This window comes from Moschus berezovskii, chromosome 6 (assembly GCF_049115385.1).
Source record: "Moschus berezovskii isolate FMDL1 chromosome 6, NW_MosBer_1.0, whole genome shotgun sequence".
In the NCBI taxonomy this organism is placed as follows: Eukaryota; Metazoa; Chordata; class Mammalia; order Artiodactyla; family Moschidae; genus Moschus; species Moschus berezovskii.
In genome coordinates, this window is record NC_142465.1 from 14,483,564 (window position 1) to 14,510,522 (window position 26,959).

The 26,959-nt window shown below is 36.5% G+C and overlaps 1 protein-coding gene across 4 annotated transcripts in view; it reads left to right on the forward strand.

Moving 5' to 3' along the window:
• ACSS3 (acyl-CoA synthetase short chain family member 3) overlaps nt 1-26,959 on the forward strand; it is a 234,622-nt gene that overhangs the window by 47,007 nt on the left and 160,656 nt on the right. For all 4 annotated transcript variants that reach the window (XM_055395766.2, XM_055395764.2, XM_055395767.2 and 1 more), the window contains exons 3-7: nt 3,790-3,978; nt 7,936-8,070; nt 14,656-14,796; nt 24,244-24,324; nt 24,405-24,500. In XM_055395766.2, coding sequence (XP_055251741.1) covers nt 3,790-3,978; nt 7,936-8,070; nt 14,656-14,796; nt 24,244-24,324; nt 24,405-24,500 — 642 coding nt within the window. The remainder of the gene's footprint in view (nt 1-3,789; nt 3,979-7,935; nt 8,071-14,655; nt 14,797-24,243; nt 24,325-24,404; nt 24,501-26,959) is intronic.

Genomic DNA, 26,959 nt, shown 5'->3' on the forward strand with positions numbered 1-26,959 from the left:
AACATAATCTTTGATCAGTTTTGACTCATGTTTATATTTGTGTTGGAATATTTTTTAATGAAACATTATCAAATGCTTTCATATTAATAAATCCCATTATTTTCTATGAACTAATATTTTATTTTTCATGAGTGTATTTATTAGAAGTCTTGAAACCTATTTCCCCATTCAGTTTCATATTTATAAAAATATATTAGTTATATTTATTTTATAATTTACAAGTAACGGTGGAAAATTTTGCTGGAGTAACATTTAGTCCCAAAAGGTACTAAAAAAGGTATTTTCTCTATTGATCATATAAAATGTGTGTCTTCATAGCAACTCAAGTGTGGTTAGTATAGCATCTAAACATTGAGGAGTAGCTGCCTGGAGGGAGGTTAACAAGGCCAGATGTGCACCATCTAGTGGTGACACAGATATAGTGCAGCTTAATTTGGCTGAAGATAGTCTTCCCGGGCCGTGGTTAACAACTCAGATGCCTGAAGGAAACCGGGGGAAATGGATGGGAGAAAAATCAGTTATCCATCAGTTATCACATCTCTGTGGGCTTCTGTGGTGACTCAGTGGTAAAGAATCCGCCTGCCACTGCAGGATATTTGGGTTCAGTTCCTAGGTTGGGGCAGATCCCCTGGAGAAGGAAATGACAACCCAGTCCAGTATTCTTGCCTGGGAAATCCCATGGACGGAGGAGCCTGGCTGACTACATTCCCCGGGGGTCGCAGCGCCTCAGACACGCCCTAGTGACTAAGCAACAACAAAACTCATATCTCTTTAATTTTGGAACTGTGATGTAAGCACATGACAAAATAAACAGGATTGTAGAAGAATATATTTTAAACTGAGAAGGAAAGAACAATGCAAGCTCTGTTAAGAATAGCCCTAGGGAATGGCAAGTTCATGGCAAACCCAGCAGCTGATCTTTGGGTTCAGCTGATTGTTGTCATTCAAGAACACAGAGCTACTCTGACTAGACCTTCCAGTTTTTTAAGAGAACCTAGAAATCTGAATTTGCATATGAAATCTTCTTATTTTAATATGTTGGCTCTTTGTCTTTTTTAGGTGTGGCATGACCTCACCTTAAATACATCTTGGGGTTACACTGTGAGATCTTTTCTTTTTTTTAAAGGAGCTGAATTTATTGATCTTCATTTCTTTAAGAGGACAGAAAAATTTTAGACATCTTCCAGCAATGTTGTGAAGTGAGACTGGATTTTAAAGTTACTGAATCACTGCTGGATTGGGTTTTGGTTGAAAATTCTTTTTATTCAACACTATTTAAGATGCCAAGACTATAGTTGTGAATAGGACAAACTCTTCTCATTGGGCTCTCCCAGTGCTGCACCTTAAATGGAACACCCAGAAATGCAATCCCAGAGCGTGGCCACTTTCTGCAGGGTTTACAGTGAGAGGTTTGGATATAACTTTCAGTGTTATCTTGGTTCTTGAACTCCATTAGGAATTTAAGTTCATCATTGATGTTACTTTGATTTATTTTTCTTATAACTTCCTACTGGGCAACTTGGGGTTCTTAAAAAACAGCACACAATTAGAGTTTGCAATACAGGGCAGGATGAAACACTGAGGTGGCTGGTTGTCACTTTCTGTATTTCCCCAGAGCCCTTAGCCTTGACCACAGCTTTGCCGTCTGCACAGAGGAAGTGAATAGAGAGAAAAAGGAAGAATGATCAGGATTCAGAATCCTTTGACCTTGTTCAAAAAGTAGGAGAGGCGGAGTGAAATGAAAGGAACCACCAATAGCGGTGTGGCCTAAATTCCTTCTCCCAGGCCGCCTCTGTTCACTCTTTTAAACGTCACATTTAAAGGCAAGCAGAGTCCTTCCATTTGCCCAGCGGATTCCTCCCACCCCTTACGTTCTCTGACCTGATATGTGACTACTTCCTCATTTGTTCTTTCTGTTTCAGCGCCCCTGGTCTCCTTGTTCCACAATCACGTCACTTGTGATCCCTTTTACGCCACCGTACTGGTGTCCTGTCTGCCTGGAATAGTAGACTCACAGACGGCCACTTATCCTTGGCCTCCTACATGTCGTTGCTTGAGTGTTGCTTTCTTCGGTCTATCCTGACTGTCCCGTTGAGAATCATACCCCCTGTATCCCAGTCCCCTCTGGTTTGCTCCACGCCCCCCATCAAATAGCACTCGGTGCCTTTTAACGTCATATATGATTATTACGTTTATTTCGTATCCTCTGTTAAAACAAACATAAGTACTCTGGGGGTAGAGATCTTTGTCTTGTTTGTTTATTGATGTATCAGAAAACAACGTCTGTGATGTATGGAAACTCAGTGTATATTATTTAGATGAAAGAATGTTGAACTTCTTGTTCACTTAAATCTGTGCATACTTCCTGCAGTCTGCTGCAATGGAAAGGTTTGTTGCAACGAACCACATCATGTGTAGGCTTATGATCTATTTTTTCTTTGGACTTGGACTTGCGTGTGTGCTCTGTCGTGTCCAGCTCTTTGCGACCTCATGGACTTTAGCCTGCCAGCCACCTCTGTCCATGGAATTTAAAAGGCAAGAATACAGGAGTGGGTTGCCATTTTCTTCTCCAGGGGATCTTCCCTACGCAGGGATCGAACCTGTCTCTTTGTGTCTCCTGCATTGGCAGATGGGCTCTTTACCAGCTGAGCCACCAGGAAAAACCCGTTTTTATCTTTATTGCTAGAAATACATGTTAAGATGAAAGAAATATTTGTTTGTTTCCTAAATGCATGTTAGAAGTAAAAAAAAATGTTTGAATGTATGCTCTTAATATAGAGGGCAGTCACTTTGTATAGATAATTAGTATTAAAAACTGCAAAGAAAAAATATTTGGTTTTAAGGCAACAGAAAGAACCAAGAATATGAGGTCAAAAGGCTTGTAATTGATCCTGGTTACACCTAAGGTTAGCTATTTATTATTTCTGAGCATCAATTACCTTTTCTTTAAAATAGGAATAATAATAATAATAGACTCTGTCTTATTTACCTTATAAATGTTTGATGATATGTTTTCCCTGTTAATCCATGCTTGTTTCCTTCAACAATTAACCCAACATATATCTGAATTTGAGACTTGTTTATTTATCTGTTCACATGACAGATCACCCTTTAACATACAAGCTCCACAGGGAAAAGCCAGTGTCTTTGTTTTTTTGGTGTTGTTCTCCCAACCTTAAACACAATGGCATATGATAGTTGTTTAGTAAAAATATTGTTGAATGAATAATTAAGCAAATTTAAGCCATGAAATTCACGTGGCATAATAATAGTAAATCGGCTTGTAGTCAAGTGAAATGAAGTGAAAGTCACTCAGTCGTGTCCGACTCTGTGACTCCATTGACTGGACAGTTCATGGAATTCTCTAGCCCAGAATACTGAAGTGGGTAGCCTTTGCCTTCACCAGGGGATCATCCCAACATCTCCCACATTGCAGGCAGATTCTTTACCAGCTGAACCATAAGGGAAGCCCAAGAATACTGGAGTGGGTAGCCTATCCCTTCTCCAGCAGGTCTTCCTGACCCAGGAATCGAACCAGAGTCTCCTGCATGGCAAGCAGGTTCTTTACCAATTGAACTATCAGGAAAGCCCTGTAGTCTATTACGATAGTCCAAATGTCTGTTGTTATTGTCACCATCTAAACTCTTATCATCATTATCAATATGTATTACTCAGGCTTCTATAATCCACTACCAATGGGGTGAGTGTCTTCTAGGGTTACTCCTATAACTTACAAGTTTAGTGAATTAATGCAGAGAAAACTTTGCTGATCTGATGATGTTGTTACAGGTCTCTAAGCTGGCTGGTGTTTTGGTCAAGCATGGTGTCAAGAAGGGTGACACAGTGGTTATCTACATGCCCATGATCCCACAGGCGATGTACGCCATGCTGGCATGTGCCAGGATAGGAGCCATCCACAGTCTCATATTTGGGGGATTTGCATCCAAAGAACTAAGCACTCGCATTGATCATGCAAAGGTAAGTGCTTTGTTTGGAGAAATCAAGCAGTAACCACATACAGTACAGGTCTGTTCATCTGCAAATGAACCATGCAAGAGTGATTGTGTTTACTAGATCCTCTTATCCAATGAGATAACCTCTTATCAAATGAGATAAAGTTGATTTTTTACTTGGCATACACTATTAACCAAAATTTTATTTTTGAATCAGTCCTTTGTGAAAGATATCATTCTAAATACTGTGAAGAGTATGACATATAAGGTGCAAGTCTTTCAAGTTAACTTGCCATTTACATTTGGATGTATAAGACATTTAAGAAAAATAATGACTAATATACTCATTCAGCATATATTTATTAAGCTTCCACGCTATGTCTGGTACTCTCCTTGGAACTGTTTAATAAATGATACTTATCACATGGATGGGGCACGTGACTAGTTTTATAACCTATACATTTTCATGGATGGTGGTATATAGCACAGTGATTAAGAGGGAGTGGCAGGGAAGGGTGAAGTTATACATTTAGATGGGGTACTGCCATCACAAACTTGAAAGGCTGTTGAGATATTGAATTTAAAACACTTAACATGGTGTCTGGCATATAGTACCCATTAAAACAAGGTTAGCTGTTATTATTCTATGAATTTAGAGCAGGGATTGGCAAACTTGTTTCTGTGAGTTACCAGGTAGTAAGTATTTTAGGCACTGTGGGTCACACGTGAGCTTCTGTTGGAACTACAGAGCTGTGTTGTTGTAGCTCTTAAGCACTACAGAAGCGAAGGACATGCAGTGTCCCAACGACACTTTACAGAGTGTAATTTGGGCAGGATTGGGCTCTGAATCATAGTTTGCAGACCCCTGATTTAGAGGCAGGAATGATATCTCTTAGTTGGGGTGGCTGAAGAAGGCTTCCCAAAAGAGGTGAGATTTGAGTTATGTTATATCCTGGTTATGATTCATCTAGTTGAATGATGTAGTTGGATCCAAAAGGTGAGAAAAAGAATAAGAGGCTAGCACTAGAGGCAGGAAAGGGTAAGATCTTTTTGAAGGACAGCAAATAGATCATTGTGATTGAAGAGGAAGAGAAGGTGAGCTTGCAAAGGCAGTTTTTGTCTGAGTTGCATCCTGTCGATGCTGACCAGTCAAGTTTTTGAGCTGGTGACTGTCATGTTTTGAGCAATGTTAAGAGGAGGCAAGTCTTGCAATATGGTGTGAGTGGGAGAAAGGCTGGAATGGGAACCTTTGGTCGCTGGTCTCTTTGTGAATCAGTGGCCAGTGAGCAAAGTGCAGGAGAGGACTAGCAGTGGGAAGGTTAAAGAAGGACTGCCATTATGGGAGTAGGAGATGATTGACCTTGAGAGTTTTACAAGCCCGGGATGAGACATTCTTAACAAAAAGGGAACTAATGTATACTGAGAGTCCCCTGAGTTCTAGGCAGGGAGTGAGGTGTTACATATGTGACTTCATCTGGTAAAAAATAGATCAGTTATTAGGAAGCTGGTTTGCAGACAAATTGGCTGGATTCTTTTTTTTCCTCTCTCCTTTTAAAAACATGTTGAGTTAGTCCTTTGACTTCCCTGGTGGCGCAAATGGTAAAGCATCTGCCTACAATGTGGGAGACCTGGGTTTGATCCCTGGCTCAGGGAAGATCCCCTGGAGAAGGAACTGGCAACCCACTCCAATACTCTTGCCTGGAAAATCCCATGAACAGAGGAGCATGGTAGGCTACAGTCCATGGGGTCTCAAAGAGTCAGACACGACTGAGAGACTTCACTTTCACTTTCTTTAGTCCTTTGAGGGGAAGTCTAGGGGGAAATGTGTCACTGATCTGCAAATCAATGGGCAGTTGGAGACTTCTCTAGTTTTTTAGCTACAGAAATTCTTAAACAGCATTTGGGTTGGAAAGATCTGGAGAAAGGAATGGCTACCCTCTCCAGTATTCTTGCCTGGAGAATTCCATGGACAGAGGAGCCTGGCAGGTTACAGATCATGGGATCAAAAGAGTCAGACACAGCTGAGCAACTAACACATGAGATACAGTGTTTTTTATAAAAAGCTTTATATGACATGGGGAAAAATATATATACACACACATGTAATGAGAATTTATAAAACTTATGCTGCATCACTGGCATTTTTCATTCATAACAGGACACACATATACACACGTACCCTACGCTTGTTAAGGAGTTTAGGCAATAAATGTGTGTTCTTAAGGACAAGACTTTTGATCAGGTGAAGTTAATGATGAGAAGATGGAGACAGCAATACATTCCTGAGATATGAATATAGTTAATATCTGAAACCAGGAGAGATTTTGATGTCATGATTTTCAACTAAATAGCTTGAGAAGAGTTTTAATAGATGAAGATGGGAAGAATGTATTCCGATTGAGATGGAATAAAACCTGCAATCAAAGACTGTTAATAGAAATGCAAAAAGAATGATTTTCTAGAGGAAGAATCTAATTTTGACTTTATTAACTTATTCAACTTTTGATATATTCCATACATGCTTTTAATTTGATGTGTAACTTTCATTTATTCAGAATTCTAATTGTAGGGAGTGTTATATAGAGTTATTTTTGTACATATTACAGACATTAATATGTGAATTATATTCAAATATCTGACCTTTAAAAATATAATAAAAGGATACACGATTTACTTTTTCATTTCTTTCCTTTTTTTTGCTTTTAAAAGGCAGCTTGAAATAGTGGAAAGAGGAACATTTTGAAATCAGTCAGAACTGGCCCTCTTTCTGATTCCACCACTTATAAGCAGAGGCTCACTATGCCACTGGCGCTGGGCCTCAGTTCTGTGAATATTAAATGATATTGAAAACTAGAAAGTGCTATATATGCATATATCTGGCACAATATAAACCTTCCCTAGAGGAAACATATTGTAACCAGAAATCAAAATTCAGGAATAGATGCACCTTCTGGGATTGATTTTTCTGTCTCCTGAATAATTTATCTGTCTCCTTTGCTTCGGATTTCTCTGTGAAGAAGCAGTGTACTTAAAAGAACAAAGACATGTTTGTTTTGTAAATTACTGAGAATTTTGGTTCCATGCCACAAGTACTTTGTTGAGAGCTTCTGTTATGACAAACATAGGAGACAGGGAGGTACTGGGCCCAGATTTGTCCGTGGAGAGCTTCCTTTGCGGAGGTGGGGGTGAAGGAACACCTTGCCTCTAGATGGATGTCTGAGGCCTGCTCAGAATCTGCCCAGGAGGGAAGACTCACCTTGACTCTTTCGGCTTCACCTGCACATATCTTGAAGAATGACTAGCCAATTGTCGGGCAAAGAGAGTGCCAAGTGCATCTTCATGACAAGAGCAGACTCAGACTCTGTGGGACTTGAATAGTTTGAGGACCCTTTTAAGAAACATATGACAAGTTTGCAATGTATTTCGTGAAAATGAGTATGCATTGAAATGAGAAAGAATCATAAAAAAGTATTAGAGATTCCAATCTCTTCCTTCTGAGGTCACTTTAGGTGTTTAAGCGAGACGCTTACATGAAGAACCTTAGAAATGCTTACTGATAGCAGTCAGGCTGGGTCTCTTCCCTCTAAGAAATGCTACAACTTCAGTAACAACCAGCTGTTATGTGGGCGTATGCAAGTGAGGGGACTCTAAGCTTCCGTTTCACTGATTTATGGCAAATTTACATCTACCTGGCTTAATGAATTCTTTGGAAAGTATTTTTTTTTAACAGCTCCTGTTTGTTAGCCAAAAGCGTCGTTGAATGTGGAATTCTAAACAGGTAAGTGAGATTTATGTGGAAGTGGTTAGGGTTATAACGTTTAAAAATAGTTTGTTGGTTTTCAGGCCATTTATTCAAGAGAGAACAGAATCATTCAAACGTTTCTTTAGAAATGTTCAGTTGTCACCCTATACCTGAAATATTGTGATTACCTTAACTGGGATGGTTCAGCTTTGTCATTTGTTTGTTTGTTTTTCATTGTAGCCCAAGCTGGTTGTTACAGCATCATTTGGCATTGAACCTGGAAGGAAGGTAGAATATATACCACTTGTAGAAGAAGCGCTGAGAATAGGACAACACAAGCCAGATAAAGTTCTCATCTATAATCGTCCAAATACGGTAATCTGAATATTGAATTTGGTTCTTGCTTATGGCGATGTGCTAAGGATGATTCTTGTTGACTATCGGAAAGGAACACTTGACTTATAAACTCTTAAGTATCCTTTATGAATGTCACTATTTGGGGCAAAAAAGAATGATATTTTCTGTCTTTATAAAAATCTAATTTAAAACGATTGAAATATAGAAATATCTGTAATATTAATGAATTGGAACCGATGAATAGTCTATTGTGGTGTCCTTTATTAATTTACACTATAACTATAATAATAATACAGTTAACCCAATGCAGGGTTTAAGGACACCAGTCCCCGGAAAGTTGAAAATCTGCTTATAACTTCTGACTCTCCCATGAATTTAACTAATAGCCTGTTGTTGACTGGAAGCCTTACCGATAATATAACCAATCTATTAGCATATTTTGTATGTTATATGTGTTATATGCCGTATTCTTACAATAAAGTAGGCTGGAAAAAGAACTGTATTTATCTGAATTATATTTATCCATATTGTAAGTTTATGTCTGTTTATAAGATGAATTGTCTATCAGTACCTGCATCAATATTGTCTTATATGATACAAAACATTGCAGATGTACTATGTCTTACAACACTAGACATCAAAAATGAAAAGATAATGTGAAAAAGAAATTCATATTTAGTTACAGATGTAATGATTCATGCATTCATAGCAAAGAAGCAACAATACAGTTGCTTCATGATAGCCCGCCCTATATACTAATGAATGAATAAGTACACAGTTTTTATGGCGTATGCAATGGCCTTATAGTCATATTCATACTACTATAGGGGACACATTCTTAAATTAAAAAAAAATCACTTCCCTGTGATGATAGGCTGATACCCAGTTTCTCTAAGTACCAGAGATAGAGGTATACTGTACAGTAATGTATTCTAAGTTAGGAAACAGTAGGAAAACTACCACATTATTAATTTTATATTAACTATCACTTACTTTATGCCTATATAAAGACAAACTAGTATCTCCACATATGCATTCATGACATAACTTTTTCTTAATTTTTTCAATACTTCTAAGTAGTATGGTTCATTTGAGAGTTTTTCAGTTCAGTTCAGTCGCTCAGTCGTGTCCGACTCTCCGCGACCCCATGAATCACAGCACGCCAGGCCTCCCTGTCCATCACCAACTCCCGGAGTTCACTCAAACTCATGTCCACAGAGTTGGTGATGCCATCCAGCCATCTCATTCTCTGTCATCCCCTTCTCCTCCTGCCTCTAACGTTTCCCAGCGTCAAAGTCTTTTCCAGTGAGTCAACTCTTCTCATGAGGTGGCCAAAGTATTGCCGTTTCAGCTTTAGCATCAGTCCTTCCAATGAACACCCAGGATTGATCTCTTTTAGAATGGACTGGTTGGATCTCCTTGCGATACAAGGGACTCTCAAGAGTCTTCTCCAACACCACAGTTCAAAAGCATCAATTCTTCGGCGATCAGCTTTCTTCACAGTCCAACTCTCACATCCATACATGACCACGGGAAAAACCATAGCCTTGACTAGACGGACCTTTGTTGGCAAAGTAATGTCTCTGCTTTTTAATATACTATCAAGGTTGGTCATAACTTTCCTTCCAAGGAGTAAGCGTCTTTTAATTTCATGGCTGCAATCAGTATCTGCAGTGATTTTGGAGCCCCCCAAAATAAAGTCTGACTCTGTTTCCACTGTTTTTCCATCTATTTCCCATGAAGTGATGGGACCAGATGCCATGATCTTCGTTTTCTGAATGTTGAGCTTCAAGCCAACCTTTTCACACTCGTCTTTCACTTTCATCAAGAGGCTCTTGAGTTCCTCTTCACTTTCTTCCATAACGGTGGTGTCATCTGCATATCTGAGGTTATTGATATTTCTCCCAGCAATCTTGATTCCAGCTTGTGCTTCTTCCAGCCCAGCGTTCCTCATGATGTACTCTGCATATAAGTTAAATAAGCAAGGTGACAATACACAGCCTTGACATACTCCTTTTCAAATTGCTATAAATCTTCAGAAATTTTTCCAACATATTTACTGAAAAATATCTACATGTAAGTGGACCCTTGCTGTTCAAACCTGTATTGTTCAAGGCTCAACTGTACTAGAAACATTTACTGACAGCTTACTGTATAATTTTTAAGACACTCCATTCTTGTATAATTTTTTTGAAACTTCCTGATAACTTTATGAGCTTGGCATTATTCCATCTGATATGAAGAGCTGACTCATTGGAAAAGACCCTGATGCTGGGAAAGATTGAGGGCAGGAGGAGAAGGGGACGACAGAGGATGAGATGGTTGGATGGCATCATTGACTTGATGGACATGGGTTTGGGTGGACTCCAGGAGTTGGTGATGGACATGGAGGCCTGGCGTGCTGCGGTTCATAGGGTCACAAAGAGTCGGACATGACTGAGTGATTGAACTGAACTGAAATGAAAGAAGAGGAATCTAAGGAAAAAGAGAGATAAAGTAACTTGTCTAGCTAGCATCAGGGTCGTGATCTGAATGCATGCATTCTGACAGTATGCTTAATCCTTAATCTGTCAGCTCCCTAGTCTTATGGTGAGGTGTGATTAATTTCTTTTTAAAATAAAAATGTCTTTTAAAAACGGTAGAAAAAGTGATCAGTCTGGAAATAAAAACTATGTTCAGGGAAACAAAATATGAATATTCTAAACAGATTATCTGTGATCCATGAAGGAAGAAAAAGCAGTATAATACATAAATGACTGTATTTTACAATGCTTTTCCTAGTAAACTTGCCCAAATAATCAGCTTGTTTCTACATCCCAAGCTAGGTCTCCAGCTATTTATAGTTAGACTGACTTGGGTTTCTAGCAGATTAAATTTTTTTACAGAAGGAAAATTTCAAGTGTGCAAAGAATCATGTATAATTTGTAGGACTCTTTGAGAGGTTGTCTGGAAAATGCTTAAATGACGAGATATAAGAACGGAGAGCGTTAGAGCTCTCTCTCTCTGATTACCACCTGGGAGGTCCCATCACCACGTTACGTTCCAGTGTAGTTTGAGCAGTCTGGGGTTCTTCACGAAAGGCTGCACTCAGTGATTCTAATATGTTCAATGTCTTGAAGAAGAATTTTAAATTTCTTTCAGATGACCTCCAGCATGTTTTTAAAAAAGGCTTGTTGCTGTTGAGTCAGGGAATGTAAAGTCAGTAATACAGAAGGTTTTGAGTAAGAAAAGGTTAGGGGAAGGGTAGGAACACAGTAACACAAGTGTTCATTGTGTGTGTATGCTATCCACACATATATGAATTCATGTAGAATTTACAAAGAACTTAAGGCTAGGCCCAAAGTACTTTCAGATATTCTTTATTCAATTCTTACATTCTTATAAACCAGTAAAGTAGATGTTATTACTGGCCCAGTTTTACAGATGAAAAAACTGAGTCATGGACCGGTCACACCACAAAGTCACAGTCAATAAGTGGTAGAGCCAAGATTTAAACTCAGTTTAATGACTTTTAACCAATGAGATACACGCTGTTTTCTTTTGCTTTATAAATGCTGTGGATATGGATATGTTTCCAATCAGATTTTTCTCAAGCAAATATCATCTTTTACCTTTTTTATCATTAATATTTGTATACATCTCTATTTAACATTCACATCTTAATACAATATTATGCATATTGTAGGCACTCAGATTATTATTATTATTTTAATTTTTGAGATATAGTTTAATAAATTAAGATGGACAGATCATAAGATTACATTTTGATGCATTTTCAAAATTGCATGCACCTGTATAACTCAATCCAAATCAAGGTAGAGAATTTTTGCATATTTATTCCTTTTTCCCATCAACAATTCCCCATTCCTAGAGGCACGTGCTTTCTGATTTGTACTGTCATAGATTTTTTGTTGTTGTTGCTTCATTCCCAAGCTTCAGATAGATGGAATCATACCATGCATACACTTTTATGTCTCCCTTCTTTTGTTCAATATAATGTTCTTAAGATACACTTCTTGTATGTCATGTATCAATAGTTCATTGTTTTTTACTTTTGAGTAGTATTTCATAGCATGAATATATATAAAAATTATTTTTTATCCTTCTATTTATGGAAATTTGGGTTATTTCCACTTTGGAGCTACTATGACTAAAGCTGCTATGAACATTCTTAATCAGGTCTGTGTGTGGATCTTGTGTTTCCATTTCTCTTATGTAAATATCTAGAGGTATTATTGCTGATTCATATAGTAGATGTATATTTGACTTTACTAAGAACTTTGACACAGTTTTATGTAGTGGACACAATCATTTTACTATTCCAGCAGAAAATTATGAGAGTTCTAGTTGTTCATTTTCTTTATCATTTGATATTTTGTCAAAATCTACTTTGATATATAACTATTTAATCTTGTACTTTCTGTTGCATAATGTAACTTTTCCCCATGTCTTTCTTTTTAACAGTAATGTGTTTGTAATTTTTTAAAAAAACTCTCATAGATAACATTTTTGGATCTTAATTTTTTCATCCAGTCTGACTGTCCCTGCCTTTTAAATAAAGCATTAATATTAAATCCATGTACATTTGATTTAAAAAGATGATAGCCTTCTCTTTCCTCTTAATAGGTAGAGATCCACTGTCACTTTCCCCCATCCCATAACTAGCTCCCTTTCTCCCTCTCCTTATTTTTCCTGAGACCTCTCCTCTGTTTTGACTTTCCTTTATTTCAGTTGGATGTCTCTTGTCCTTCATATCTGACCTTCTGTTGAGGCAGTAATTAAGCCCAGTGGATTGGCTTTGCTTTGAGTTTAGAAAAGATACAAATTATGAGACTCGGTGATGCATCTCATAACTAGGATTGCTTTATTGCCAGAGGAGATAAAAACCTGGCTGCCACTCCTAAGCCTCAGGGAGGCTGTGACGGCTCAATTGGCAGGTCACATCAGTCACCTGCTGTGCTCCCGAGGACTGCCTTTTAAGAGGGATAACAAGTAGGAGGGATACGTCTATAGAAGTGAATGCATGTGCGAAAAAGCTAATGTTGATTTGTCCCGTCTTCCTCTCATTAGATCTTCTTTAAACATGCCTGTATTTCGTAGCCTGAAGAATAACCTTTCATTCACATCCTCATTTCATTTGAACTGCGGTTATTTCTGTGATTACTCAATTGACATTTTTTTATTACACAGTGTGATGATTTTTTTATAGATCGGTAACTGTGATGCCCTCGGCTTGATAATTTGAAATGAGTGTGCTTATCTGATGCATAAAAACAGATGGAAATGGAAATATGCAGTTTGATCACAGTTAATTATATTTATTTATCTAAATGGTGCCTCCAGGACACATCCATGGTGGGGCTGGAAAAATCATTTGGGCCTAAAACTTCCCCTTCTTGAAAGTCAATTCAGATTATTGTCTATCAATGTGCTTATTCATATAGGCATTATATTTGTGATACTATTAATATATTGAAGTATCTGTTTGTAATTGTATCCATTTAAATATATGACCTTTTTTTTTTTACCACCCCGATCAATAAATTAAGGAACCAGAGAAGCGGAAATGACCTGGCTTTTGAAAATCTGTCAGTGCCTCTGCATTTAGTGGAGGGATTACCTGGATGGAGTGTAGTGGTTACATATGCTGTCTAGGTGGTGAACATATTCTCAGTGAGGAGTGTGTAGTCTTGCCTTGTGCCTTTACTAACAGGTTCACCACCTGTAAATTTCCTGTTTTGTCATCTTGAGATTAGTCAACATTTCGGAAAATAACTAGACATGTACTGGATCATAACTCTAATCAAATAGCTATAACTTTCCGCTACAGTAATTTTTCCGTAAATCACTTTTTCCTTCTTCACTGGCTTGTTTCACTGGCACCTTTTAAAGACACCTGTCTAACTTAAGATGTGTCTGTCCAATTCATGGCTCTATTATCATAAGTTTGCAACACAGAGCTTGGTTCTAGGAACAAAAAAGAAAACACGCATTTCTACCATATTAGTATCATTGGTGGAGAAAAACTTGGATAGCTTTGTATACGTGTCTCGTACTCTCATTAATTTCAGAACTGATTTTTGTTCTTAAAAAAGTGAAAGTAGATTACCCCTCCTCCCCTAGAAGTGATTTAATATTCTTCTGTTTGGAAAAGTGGCCACAGTATTACCCTTAAATGGCCCTTGTGTGAAGAGAAAATTTAGTAGGTTAGTTGAGATTTCATTGCGAAGACAGTAGTTCCAAAGTAAAAAGAAATAGATTGTGATAAATAGAAGTTAGTTTAACATGAACCTCTGTTAGTTAAACTCTTACTATTGATGAAATCATGCCTGCATCACATTTAATTTCTTAAATATATCTCTAGGTTTAAATAAAACATTTTCTGTGATAAGTTCAGTTGAAGTCAACATCAAACTGTTGAATTTCTTGTGAACGTTTAACTTAACTCATGACCCTGAGATATTGAGTTATAGGTCTGATATTTAGCTGTATAGGGCTAGATTTCAGTCAGACAGTCAGACTAATAGAGATTTAGTTACTCTCCAGCGTTTTCCTGATGTAATCGCCTTTGTTCAGTGCATCTTCCTGTGTTTTCTTTCGTAGGATATGGTTCCTTTGGCTCCAGGTTGTTACCTTGATTGGGATGAAGAGATCGCAAAAGCACAGTCACATGACTGTGTTCCTGTTCTCTCTGAACACCCACTGTATATCCTTTACACATCTGGAACGACGGGGTTGCCAAAGGTATGCTCTCTCTTGCTGTGCCCTTCAGCCACTCACTCGTGTCTGACCCTTTGTGACCCTGTGGACTGCAGCACACCAGGCTTCCCTGTCCTTCACGATCTCCCGGAGTTTGCTCAAACTCATGTGCACCGCGTCGGTGATGCCATCCAGCCGTCTCATCCTCTTGTCGCCCCTCCTCATCCTGCCCTCAGTCTTTCCCAGCATCAAAGCCTTTTCCAGTGGGTCAGCTCTTCCCATCAGGTGGCCAAAGTAGGCATTCTCTTAGGGGTAGTTATAGTGACAGATTTTCTTCACCAAGAATATTTGATTACTGATTGAAAATGTTTGCAGACTTTATTTTGAGGTTTGGGCTTAAGTAGTTTATATCTTAAAGAAATACTGTGTCTAAATATATAGAACGATTCATTATATTTAATGCCAAATGCTTTTTCCTTATTTCATTAAAAATCTTCACAAATATCAGAAATATTCAATTGCTTTGCCTCTGCTGCTAAGTCACTTCAGTTGTGTCCGACTCTGTGTGACCCCATAGACGGCAGACCACCAGGCTCCCCCGTCCCTGGGATTCTCCAGGCAAGGACACTGGAGTGGGTTGCCATTTCCTTCTCCAATGTGTGAAAGTGAAAAGTGAAAGTGAATTCGCTCAGTCATGTCTGACTCGTAGCGACCCCATGGACTGCAGCCCACCAGGCTCCTCCGTCCATGGGATTTTCCAGGCAAGAGTACTGGAGTGGCTTGAGTAAGCTATTAAAATTAATATATATTTGATTGAATATCAGTTGGATTAATAGAATTTTATAAAATATATTTTAAGTGAAATATTTTTATTTTTTAAACTGAGGTATAACTTTCATACAGTATGAAATTGATTTTTGATTTAGAGGAATTCAATTTATCATTATAAATGCAACTTTGAGAAGTGGCCTAGACAGTTTGAACAACAGGTAATTTATCCAGATTGCTGAGTTATTTGATTTGCAACACTGAAGACACTCAAGGATTTTTAAGTCTTTTTACCCTGAAAGGTGTTTTCACAAAGCAAAGTTAAAAATGTCAATATTCTTGAACATGTCAGATATCAAACCATTACCACTTTTGCCTGGTATCTCCAAATAACACTGTTTCTTTATATAACTTTATAAAGATTTGTGCAATCATCTTTCATCTTTATTAGGGAGTTCAATATTCATTGAATTACAGGATGTTACTGGGCAAAGGGACTTTTCACAATCACTCAAATCCTATATGACATTGGCCTCTATTAATATTGGAGCTCTATAGCATCAGAATTCTGAACCATGACCTGTTAATATTCTCCAAATCGTCATTCTGTTAGTTTAGATTTAAATAAAGGAAGATCAGGACTTAAAACATTTTATATGAAATTCACTCGCTTGTGAAAAAGAAAACATTTGGTAGAAGGATATATTCTCTCCGACTGCAGACAATGTTTTGCTACATTTTGATCTACCATCATGTTTTGTATGTAGTTGGTGCCCACAATTTTGTTGTATGAATAAATAAATTAATGCATATACATAGAAATATTTGTGTCGTTGTAGACTCAAAGCCCTGTGCTTTTTTAAGAACTCTGGTCATCTGAAAAATAAATTTTTCTTATATTGCAGATTTATCTGTTTAAGCAGTCCAAATGATTACTGGATGCAGTCTGTACCTTCCACTTTTTGCAGTTAAGCATTAGATCAGCCACAAAGAATCCAAATGAACATTTGGCTGTGAAATAAAAGGGACTCAGCAAGTTATAATCTAATATAAAAGTATCAACATTAGAGGAAACCACTGACCCTGAAAACATAGTATAGCCTAACCGACCCCCCCCCCAAAAAAAATCACTTTAGCTTCTTAAAAGCCTGAAGGAATCTTATAAAAACTTTAGGTGCTACCTTGAGACTTTTAATCACTGAAATTCACTGCTCCCTGGACAGGGATCTATATGAGAGGGCAGAAGAAGAGTTTGCCATCAGTTTAAAACTGTCTCAGCTAGTGTAGTGGAAATAAAATAAGAGCAATATATAGGGCATTAAATCTGAAAAGCAATGATTCCAAATAAGAAAGAAACCTAGATATCCCATGTTTTCTCTGGCTCAAGAAGTACTTTGTGGAATTCTTAGATGCCCAAACAGAAGATTGCTTGATGTTTTAATCATCCTCATTTTTTTATTGCATTAGTAGTCCCATCCTGAAGATAAATCTATTCTATAGATTGGAGAAAACTTTAATTGTTTGAAGATTTCTATTCACATTGAATTTAATTCATGGATGTTCATTAGGTGCTAAAAGAGATAAAAAATTAGTAAACCACAGTGCCTTCAGCATAGTGGGGTTGCAATCTATATTAACACAGATAATGTAAGATAGACTGTGATCTTTCCCTAAGAGGAAAAAACCCTACTTCGGTCTCTTGAAGAAAAGATGAGTTTGAATGCCATCTGAAGGATTAAATTCCATTAGTTCAACGAATATTACTGAGCACCCAAATACATATCTGACCATGTTTTTAGAGTTCTGTGGCTGGATATAGGCACTGAACAAAGAGCTATGCAAGAGGTGATGTGTTATGAGGAAAAATAAAGCAGAGTGAGTGTGATGGCAGAGTGAGAGTGCTGTTTGATCAGGGAGATGTCAGGGAAAGCGCTCGATGGTATGACATTTGAAGGATGAGTAGAAATTTTTCATCAGGTGACCTCATGGGGAGGAGGGCATTCTAGCTTGATTGGGTCAATGTAAGTAAAGACAGGAGCGTGTAAGGTTCCAGGATGGCTACTGCAGTTGGTGCAAAAAAAAGTAGAGAAATGGCCAGATTTATAGGCAGGGGCCAATTGTTTAAAATTTACCCAAGAAGTTTAGGTTATATTCTACCTGTAAGGAATGGAGAGCACTAATGTTTCTTAAGAAAGAGACAAAAATATGAAGGAAGGTAACCCTTGCACCGTTACACAATGGAAGCAAGGAGACTGGATTTCAAGCTGTGCTTAGTTTTGGGCCATTTATTAGGGAGCAATCAAGGATAAGAGGAAGACAGAGGAACAGTCCAAGACTTTGAACCTGAGAACATAGGAAAGTGGTTTTGTCTATTTACTAAACTAGAAACAAAGGATAATGGTTTGGGGCTGGGAAAACCGGGAGGTTTTGTGTGTACTGAGTATGATGTCTCTTTGGGACATTAATATGGAAATGCCCAGCCAGTAGTTGGAAATGAAGGTCTGGGTCCAAGAGTACATCTGGATTTGGAGATAGACCCTTGAAATATCATCAGCTGTAGAGGAATAGTGTTTAATTCATGGGATTGAGTAGGTTTTACAGAGCAGGTCAATTTTCAAGGTCTTTCAGAAATGTTTCTCTTATCCCTTCAGTGGACTTTAGAATTTCAATTGCATTGAAAATATATGTTGCCAACAAATACTTTTGCCACTTATTCTACTTTTGAAATATATTACTTTTCATTTACTTATCTTCATAACATTGCATGTTCTCTAACATTGTATATATTTCATACACCTTTGAATCTTCTATGGCACTAATCTTAGAACTGGGCCATAGCAGATCCAAAATGTTTAATAATCTACTTTTCCAGTTAGCTCCAAATTCCTCTTATTTTTTAAATTGAAATACAGTTGATTTATAATATTATGTTAATTTTAGGTGTACAGCAAAATAAGTCAATCATATATGAATATATATATGTTAAAATCAATTCATAATTTAATAGCAATTACATGAACCAAAAATCCGATATATATATAAATATATGTTCTTTTTAAATTTTATTTTCCATTATAGATTATTATAAAATATTGAGTATCCTGATGCCTCTTTATTCATAAGGTTCTCACTTCATTTTTGGTAGGTATAATCAGGATTAATAGGATCTGAATTTTTAATATTGAGATTCCAGGAATAGAAATACAGGAAAGATGAGCATACATGAATTTATGAAACATTTAAATATAAATTTCATGTCATAATTTAGTTTGTTTACTTGATCTTCATGAAGAAAAACAGTGTTGTGAACCCATAAAAATATTCTACTTAAAACTGCTCATTTCCCATAGGTACATATAAGACACACACAATTCAGTCTGTTCTTTGGCTGGAATTTGCAGATATATTTAGGGCATATTTGCATTTCTGTATCTGCCAGCTCTGGATTTGTCAGATTATTGTATGACAGGTTGATCTGCTAGCTGCTGCACATATTCTAGGATATTCTACAAGTGAGCTGCTTTGCACACATTTCTGTATTGTTATCCTTGTTTATTCTGTTTGGTTTGGTTGACTGTATTCAAGTTACTTCAAGGAACTACACAACAGAAGAATACCTCATCCGGATCGGGTGTCATTTTGGGAATGGGAGGTTTAGTGATGGTCATATTTGTCTTCTTTCAGCTTGCTGTCATGAGGTATGGTGATAACCAAAGAAAGAAAAAAGTGCCACGGGAGCACAGGGGAAAGAATTAGAAAGAAAGACATGACAGGAAGGTGGTGATTAAGGCCTTTGTTCTGATGTGAGTTTCTATAACTTACATCAACTTTTATTCCTACATGTTAGCTGACTTATTTATGTTCTAGACCATAGAGAAAAATAAGAGAAAGTTAAATAAAAAAATCTGTGAAAAAAAATTTTTTAATCTTTAGTACAATTCTTACAATTTTTTAATCACAAGTACAATTCCCTTGTGGCTCAGCTGGTCATGAATCTGCCTACAATGAGGGAGACCTGGATTTGATCCCTGGGTTGGGAAGATCCCCTGGAGAAGGGTAAGGCTACCCACTCCAGTATTCTGACCCGGAGAATTCCACGGACTATACAGTTCATGGGGTCGCAAAGAGTCGGAGATGACTGAGCGACTTTCACTTTCACAATTCTTGCAGCTAAAGGCTGAATTCACTGCACCTTTGCCCCTGATCTCACAGTTGCTCAGATCCATAAAAAATTATACTGCTGCTGAAGTATCATCCATAGAGGTGGCTTCAGAGTCATCAGAAAGCCTGCAGCAAGAGATTTTATGTTTGAAGAAATATACCAAATGAAATCATTCCATTTCTACTAATATGGCATTAAGTTCTGTAAATTTCAAGGATTTCTCTTGAATAAAGAATAATCTTTTTTTAATTATAGTTTTCATATATTGCTTATTCATTTAATTGTTCACTTTTTAAATCAGTTGACATATGTATTAATTGTCTACTCTATGCTGAAGATACAAAGGCGTTCTTATGTCGCTGAGAGTGGAGGAGACTGAGCAGTGGGTGGATGTTGTTAGTGCCCAGAGGCTCAGAGAAGTTTGCAGGACTTGTGGCCGTGAAATAGGAGGGAGAGGTTTTTAACTCAAGCAGTGGGTTTGGATGGCTTCCAGAAGAGGCGGCATTTTCACAATGTTGTTAGGTACTCCTATGATGAAGTAGGAGGTAACCAGGTGCAGAAAAGGGGTAAGGGTTCATTTTACGAAGAGGGGATATCATCTGTAAAACTACTCTAAGAACAAGAATATTGTTGGTTGTTGGATTTTATAAGTAAGCAGAGCCATACCTCAAACTTTTCAACTCATTGACTCCAATGGTCCCATGGTGGTGGATTTCTTTTTTTCAGGTAGTATTTTTGTTTCCCCTTTCTTCTTGTTTTATTTCTACTTAATTTGCCAGACTGAATTGAAATGTTTATATAAACATGCATACATACAAAGCACATGCATATGTGTGTGTACATATAGACATATATGCATATGTATTTACATATGTATGTGTGAATAGATATATATTATATGTATGTATATTTGTGTGTTTGTCTTGTACAAGCCTTTATTACTTCCCTGATGGCTCAGCAGGTAAAGAATCTGCCTGCAGTGCAGGAGACACAGGAGATGTGGGTTCGATCCCTGGGTTGGGAATATCCTCTAGAGGAGGTCATGAGAACCCACTCCAGTATTCTTGCCTGGAAAAATCTCATGGACAGAGGAGCCTGGTGGGCTGTCCACAGGGTCACAAAGAGTCAGACACGACTGAGTGACTAAGCTCACAGCACACGTTAAGAGTGGGGCTTAACTTAGAAAGCATGTTTTGTTGGTTACTCTATGTAGACTTTCCTACCTGAATGTTTTGAAATTTGCCATTCAAATTTTTATAGATCTGTTATAAAACATTTTTCAGATAAGACTCCCAAACTCTTAATCTTACCACACATCTCAATCTTCCTTCCTTTTTGTACTCCAGCTGATGTTATTCCAACTGCATTCTTCTTAAATTGTAGCACCCAAACAGTACATACTTGATATAAACATGTTTTCTGTTTTACGTTAATTGACCCATTTATGATATTTTGTGACTTTCTTTGTTCAAAGACAGCTCATGAAACCAGAAACCATAAAGAACCATCTGTGATTAACCGTTTTCTCATTCCTGGGGGATAAAAAATTAGCCTTTAGTTTCATTTGTGTGGATTTAATTTTTTTGAGTATCTGTATACATTAAAAGTGTTTTGTGTTGTTTAAAGAACAGGTCCACATTGTCTACTTTTGTACTGAGATAGAATTCACTTTTGTGTCTTTATTTGGGGCACAGAGTTTTATTCCCACCTTAATGTCTTTAATTTTCCAGAAGAATTTAAGTATTATGCTGATCCTACAAAAACCAAAGCAGTGTATTGGGAGGCTATAGGGCTTTTCTGAAAATATATTAGGTCATCTAATGTCTTTACTTTTAAGGAAGGTAGGATATAAGTGCGTAAAGTAACAGATTCAGAAGAGTGAAATGCAGCATGCTTGTGTTGTAGGGGTAAGCACTGATGGTCAGCAGTATTTTTACCTCATACTCAAATAGACTTCAAAATGCTATTTTTTGTCTATGGTTAATTTTGCATACTGGAATATAATGATTTGTGGGGTTTTGGGTTTTTTTTTTGAGCACGGTTTATGTATTTTCAGAGGTTGAACAGAGTTTATCTGTTGCATTTTAATAATCACTACCTGGAAATCATGATTAGAAACAAAAATGCTTTATCATATTAATTTTAACAACATGTTAATATTATAAGAAAGAAACTATCTTTTTAAAACTAATCTTTAAGTGTTTTTACTCTTGAGCTTCTTATGAAAGATCTACATGGAGAGAACGATATTATGCAGTTTTTCCTACACTGTACTAAATAACCAGAAAATTGAAAGCTGTCATTTGAATGTTTTAGAGGCAAGGCCAAATTTCATATTGAGAATCTAGATTAATGAATAGCAAAATGATGCCAGATGAAAATTTTATATTCATTGTTAAAAAATTAAAAATAAGTGGATATTAAAGATCAGGGATAACTAGACATGGCTTTTCTGTTTCTGTTAGCTCTGTTTTCATTGTTTTTAATGAGAATCTCTGATAAAAACCGCTAATTTTTGACATTTCTATCTTTTGTGTGGGGAAAAATAAAAAACAGTAATTACTAGAATTAAGGAAGTAATTTTGCGAGTAAGACGTTAAATTATTGACTGTATAATTTTAAGTTTTTTCATGCAAATTTTCATTTTTAAGTCTAACTTTTTTTGGGTCAAATGGATTTAAGTAGCCACCATTTTATAGACAAAGCAACACTGGTAAATAACCTTTAAAGAAGGGTTCACTTCTTTAAAGTAAGTGGAAATTTGACAACCTGTCCTTTAAATTATCTTCTAAGTTTTATAAATGAATTACTACTCATTTATGTTCTCCTTAGCCTTTTATTCCTTTCTGTCACTTCCAGTTGATTACTCTTACTCTCTATCATTTAATATAAGAAACTTACCCTTTTGTAATGATATTTAGAATTATTAATTAAAAATGACCTCTAAATGCAGGGACAACAGACAGGTGAAGAGAAATTCTAAAACATCTTAAGTGAAATCATGCCTGACATTAAATTTCACAGAATATTGATAGCATATTGTCTATGAAAAAACCTCCTATTTTATCCTTTACCAAATGAATAAAATTTTTTAGAAAAAAGTGTTTGCAAGTTGATTCATGTCAAATTCATCAAGATTTTGAACAGTAGGAAAAGACCTTCTCAATAAGACAAAAAATTAGCAAAGTGCGTGGAAGACGTGTACAGTATATACTGGTTGAAGATCTGCTCAGTTTACATGGGAAAATGCATGTGTGAAAATTACTGGCAGGAGCTCAGGATTTCTAATTCTCCCAAGATGATCAAAAGAGCCAGCTGCATGCTACCCATGTCATACAAGCTAGAAAGCATACCTGTCAAATGCCAGCAAAGCTCCCTGTGACATTTGCCAAGAGACCAGGTGTTGCTGCTGGTAGATAAAATGTATTCCACATCTTGATACCTATGTTTTATTAGTGGTACCTGAGGAAAGCAGCAATTTTAGCAGCAAACAGAATGTCAACTTCTTTTTCATTCTCCTGATTCATGTATGTGTATTATAGTTACAGAGCTATGCCCAAATAATTCAACCAGTAGCACATTCATTAATTAGAGCCACGTGTGCCCTTTCAGCTAAAATAATTATTTTCTTCACAGAGTGATTATAGCTGCTCTACTAAGAGATGTTTGAAAATACTTGTGAGTGAACTATAACATATTTCTTAGCAAGCATTCACTTTCCCGTTCTGAATATTCACATCCTTAAGTCATTGTGAGCCAATAATGATTTATGTTTATAATGAAGCAATAAATGAAATTAGTTATTAAATTTGCTGTCAGTTATCTGTGATGACTCTTGCACTTAGTTTTCAAATATTAATCTTGTATTAACATTGAATACATTCACTCTCAAGAATATCTGCTGACAAACTGATTCATGAAAGCTATAGTGCTATGCTGTAACAATCAAATCTGTCAGCCTTAGATCTAACTCATCAGGAGTTAGATCTAAAGAACTGCTCAGCTCTAATACTGTGATAGCATGGTCCTTCAGGTTAGCATTTTAAAAAGACTCCAGTTAGAATATGACTTTTCCTTTAGGCATCCTATTATTATTTAATACTATTAAGGAATAAATATCCTTATGGTAGTCTGTATCTTAAGGCACACAGCTATCTTTGACCTTTCTGTGGACTTAATTTTGAAAGTTTTCATTTTTGTTCTGGAAATATGTGTTAAAATGAAGTGTTGATAATTGATGTTACCCCTGGAAATTTTTTTTTTTTTTTTTTTACTGCATGTGATTCTGTGAAATCATGTTTTCTTTAGAAAGTCCAGAGTGGTCTGTGAGAAGGAATTCTACAAATGGACTGGTATGAACAGATTTTTCTGTGTTTGTTATTGGAGGTTTCAAAGAAATAGTGATTCAGATATAACTAGTAATACATGAAAGCCAAAGTCATTTATAGCTTTAGAATATGAAATACTTTAAACAGGAGCTTTTCTTAAGTGGATAGTGTGAAGAAAGAGCATCTTTTAACACATTGTCTATGGATTTTAACTTCATCTCTTCTTTCCTGTAGGGTGTGGTGAGGCCCACTGGAGGATACGCTGTAATGCTTAACTGGTCGATGTCTTCCATATATGGACTTAAACCTGGAGAGGTAATCATGGTTTCAAATTCATATTATATGACATTTATCTGATTAAGACATATGCATTTTATTTTCTTCTTATTGTTTAGGTGTGGTGGGCAGCTTCTGACTTAGGCTGGGTTGTCGGACATTCCTATATCTGTTATGGACCTCTTCTACATGGAAATACTACGGTTTTGTATGAGGTAATAAAATTCATACCACACATACATAGTGTTAATTTTGCTGAAAGTTTCTGAGAAGTAGTCTAAGTAGGAACAAAAAACAATTGAATGGGGACAGGGAAAATTTTTATGTCTTCTTCCAGTTTAAAAATATGATTTCATAAGATAGAGAAATATATAGAAAAAAATAAAAAACTATATTGTGTTGAACAAAGCCATAAAGTTTTATTCTGAAAAATATACACTAAAAAGCTTTATGTCTATCCCTTTCTAGAAAATATCATTGGACTGATCCTGATTTAGAACCTTAGAAAACAGTTATCACAAAACAAACAGAGATTGACTTTTTTGTGTTTTTAGAGAATTAATCAGAGAAGGCAATGGCAAGCCACTCCAGTACTCTTGCCTAGAAAATCCCATGGATGGCGGAGCCTGGTAGGCTGCAGTCCGTGGGGTCACTAGGGGTCGGACACGACTGAGCGACTTTACTTTCACTTTTCCCTTTCACACATTGGAGAAGGAAATGGCAACCCACTCCAGTGTTCTTGCCTGGAGAATCCCAGGGACGGGGGAGCCTGGTGGGCTTCTGTCTGTGGGGTCACACAGAGTCGGACATGACTGAAGTGACTCAGCAGCAGCAGCAGCAGCAGCAGCAGCGGAGAATTAATGGATTTCAGCTATATGGTTTCTTGATCTTAGCAGATATTTTTGGTAGTTTCTGATGATTGTTATATGTATAAGGCAGAGACTCCTAGACTGATCAGATTGAATCTTCATAGCTTTAAGATTCAGTTGCATGGATTAATGTTACTCAGGAATAATATTTTTGTGTGTATACTAGAAAATTCTGCTCTTATACCTATTCTATTTAACTTTAGTAAATGCCTTGTATAAATACTTAAGACACATATGCGTCAGATTTGTAGGATATTGGAAGTTGAGAGGAACAGTAAAATGGTAGTTTGCTAAATCAGTACACAAAATAATCTTGGACTTTCAGGATAAAGCACATGAGATGGGGGAATATGGAAATCCTTTTATAATTATATTAAAAATATAATTGCAAAAATGAAGTCAGGGAAATTTGAGTTGGTTGCAATTTATGTGGTTAAATCCCTGTGATTATAATTGTTTGTAGTTCAGACATCAGTGGTTGATAGGATGACTTTAAAAAATAGTCACCATATGCAATAGTCACTATATGGGAATATTTTCCCTTTTCACATTTGGAAATTTATGTTCAGTTTAATGAGGAGGAGAAAAAAATAATTAACTTATTAGAAAACATTTGGATGAAAGGGACTGGAGTGAAAATGTCATACAAGAAAGTGATGAAGGAACTGTGAATGGTTAGTCTGATAATAGTATTATATTTAGTGTGCATATATGTTAATTATCTTTTGACATTTATAGAGTTGCCACATAGTAAAGTAGTAATGTGGAATTCCAGAAACCTATCTTTTGGGCATAATCAGAGAAAATGTAACTGTTCATTAGTAGAATAGGCAGCTTCTGAAATAGAAGGCTCTCTTTCACTTAGTCTTTCAACATCAAGAGAGGAATCTGAAGAAGAGAATTATGAAGAATTATGAAGAATATATGTGAGGTGTGGATAACAGTATTAAATTATGTCAAAGTTCTTTAAAATCTTAATATTCTGCAAGTCAATGATTCTGAAAAAATCAGAGACTGTTCTTGATCTTTGTGGCAATCTCCTAGTCCCAGCCAACATTTAAAAGCGTGATTATTCCTGCATTTTCAGCTGGCTGGTTTTCTGTATTGAAATGCTCAGAGATATTAAGGCAAACTTTGACCATTTTGTACTACTCCTCATCTTTTATACTATGCCTCTGTCCTTTGTAGACTGAATATGCCCTGTGGTATTTGCAACAATTAAAACATAAAATAATCTTGATAATTGTGTTCCACACTGAAGTCCTTACAATAGAATAAGTGTTTTTTATTAAAATAATAATTCCCTTTGAAGTAAACAAAATAAGCCTTAACCATAAATACTTATAATGAATTGTGGAATTGCTAATATAAAGTGACAAAGCCAAAGATGTGATTATATTGATAAGTATTTATAAGTATTAGTTTGCCTTTAGGACTATAGTACATGTAATTTTTGTGCATTTACCATTGGCCTTTTTTATTTTTTAAAGCTTATTTAAAACATAATTGTAACACTGTTAAAAGGGTTCTGTTGTTTGTCTTTATCTTGAAATGATGAGCTCAAGAACAGTGTAGATGTTCTATCAGTATTTGTTGTACAAAAGAGTGATTATTTTTTCTTTTTGTTACCTTTAAATTTTATCTATGCACTCGGGTTTCTTTCCTACAACTTATAAACATCCTCAAATCTCTCTTATCATAAAACAAAGCCTGTTAGACTTCTGCACATTTCTAGCTAGCCCATCTTTATATTCTTCTCCACTGAATCCTTGGAAAAAATACCCTTCCCGTATTGTCTGAGCTTT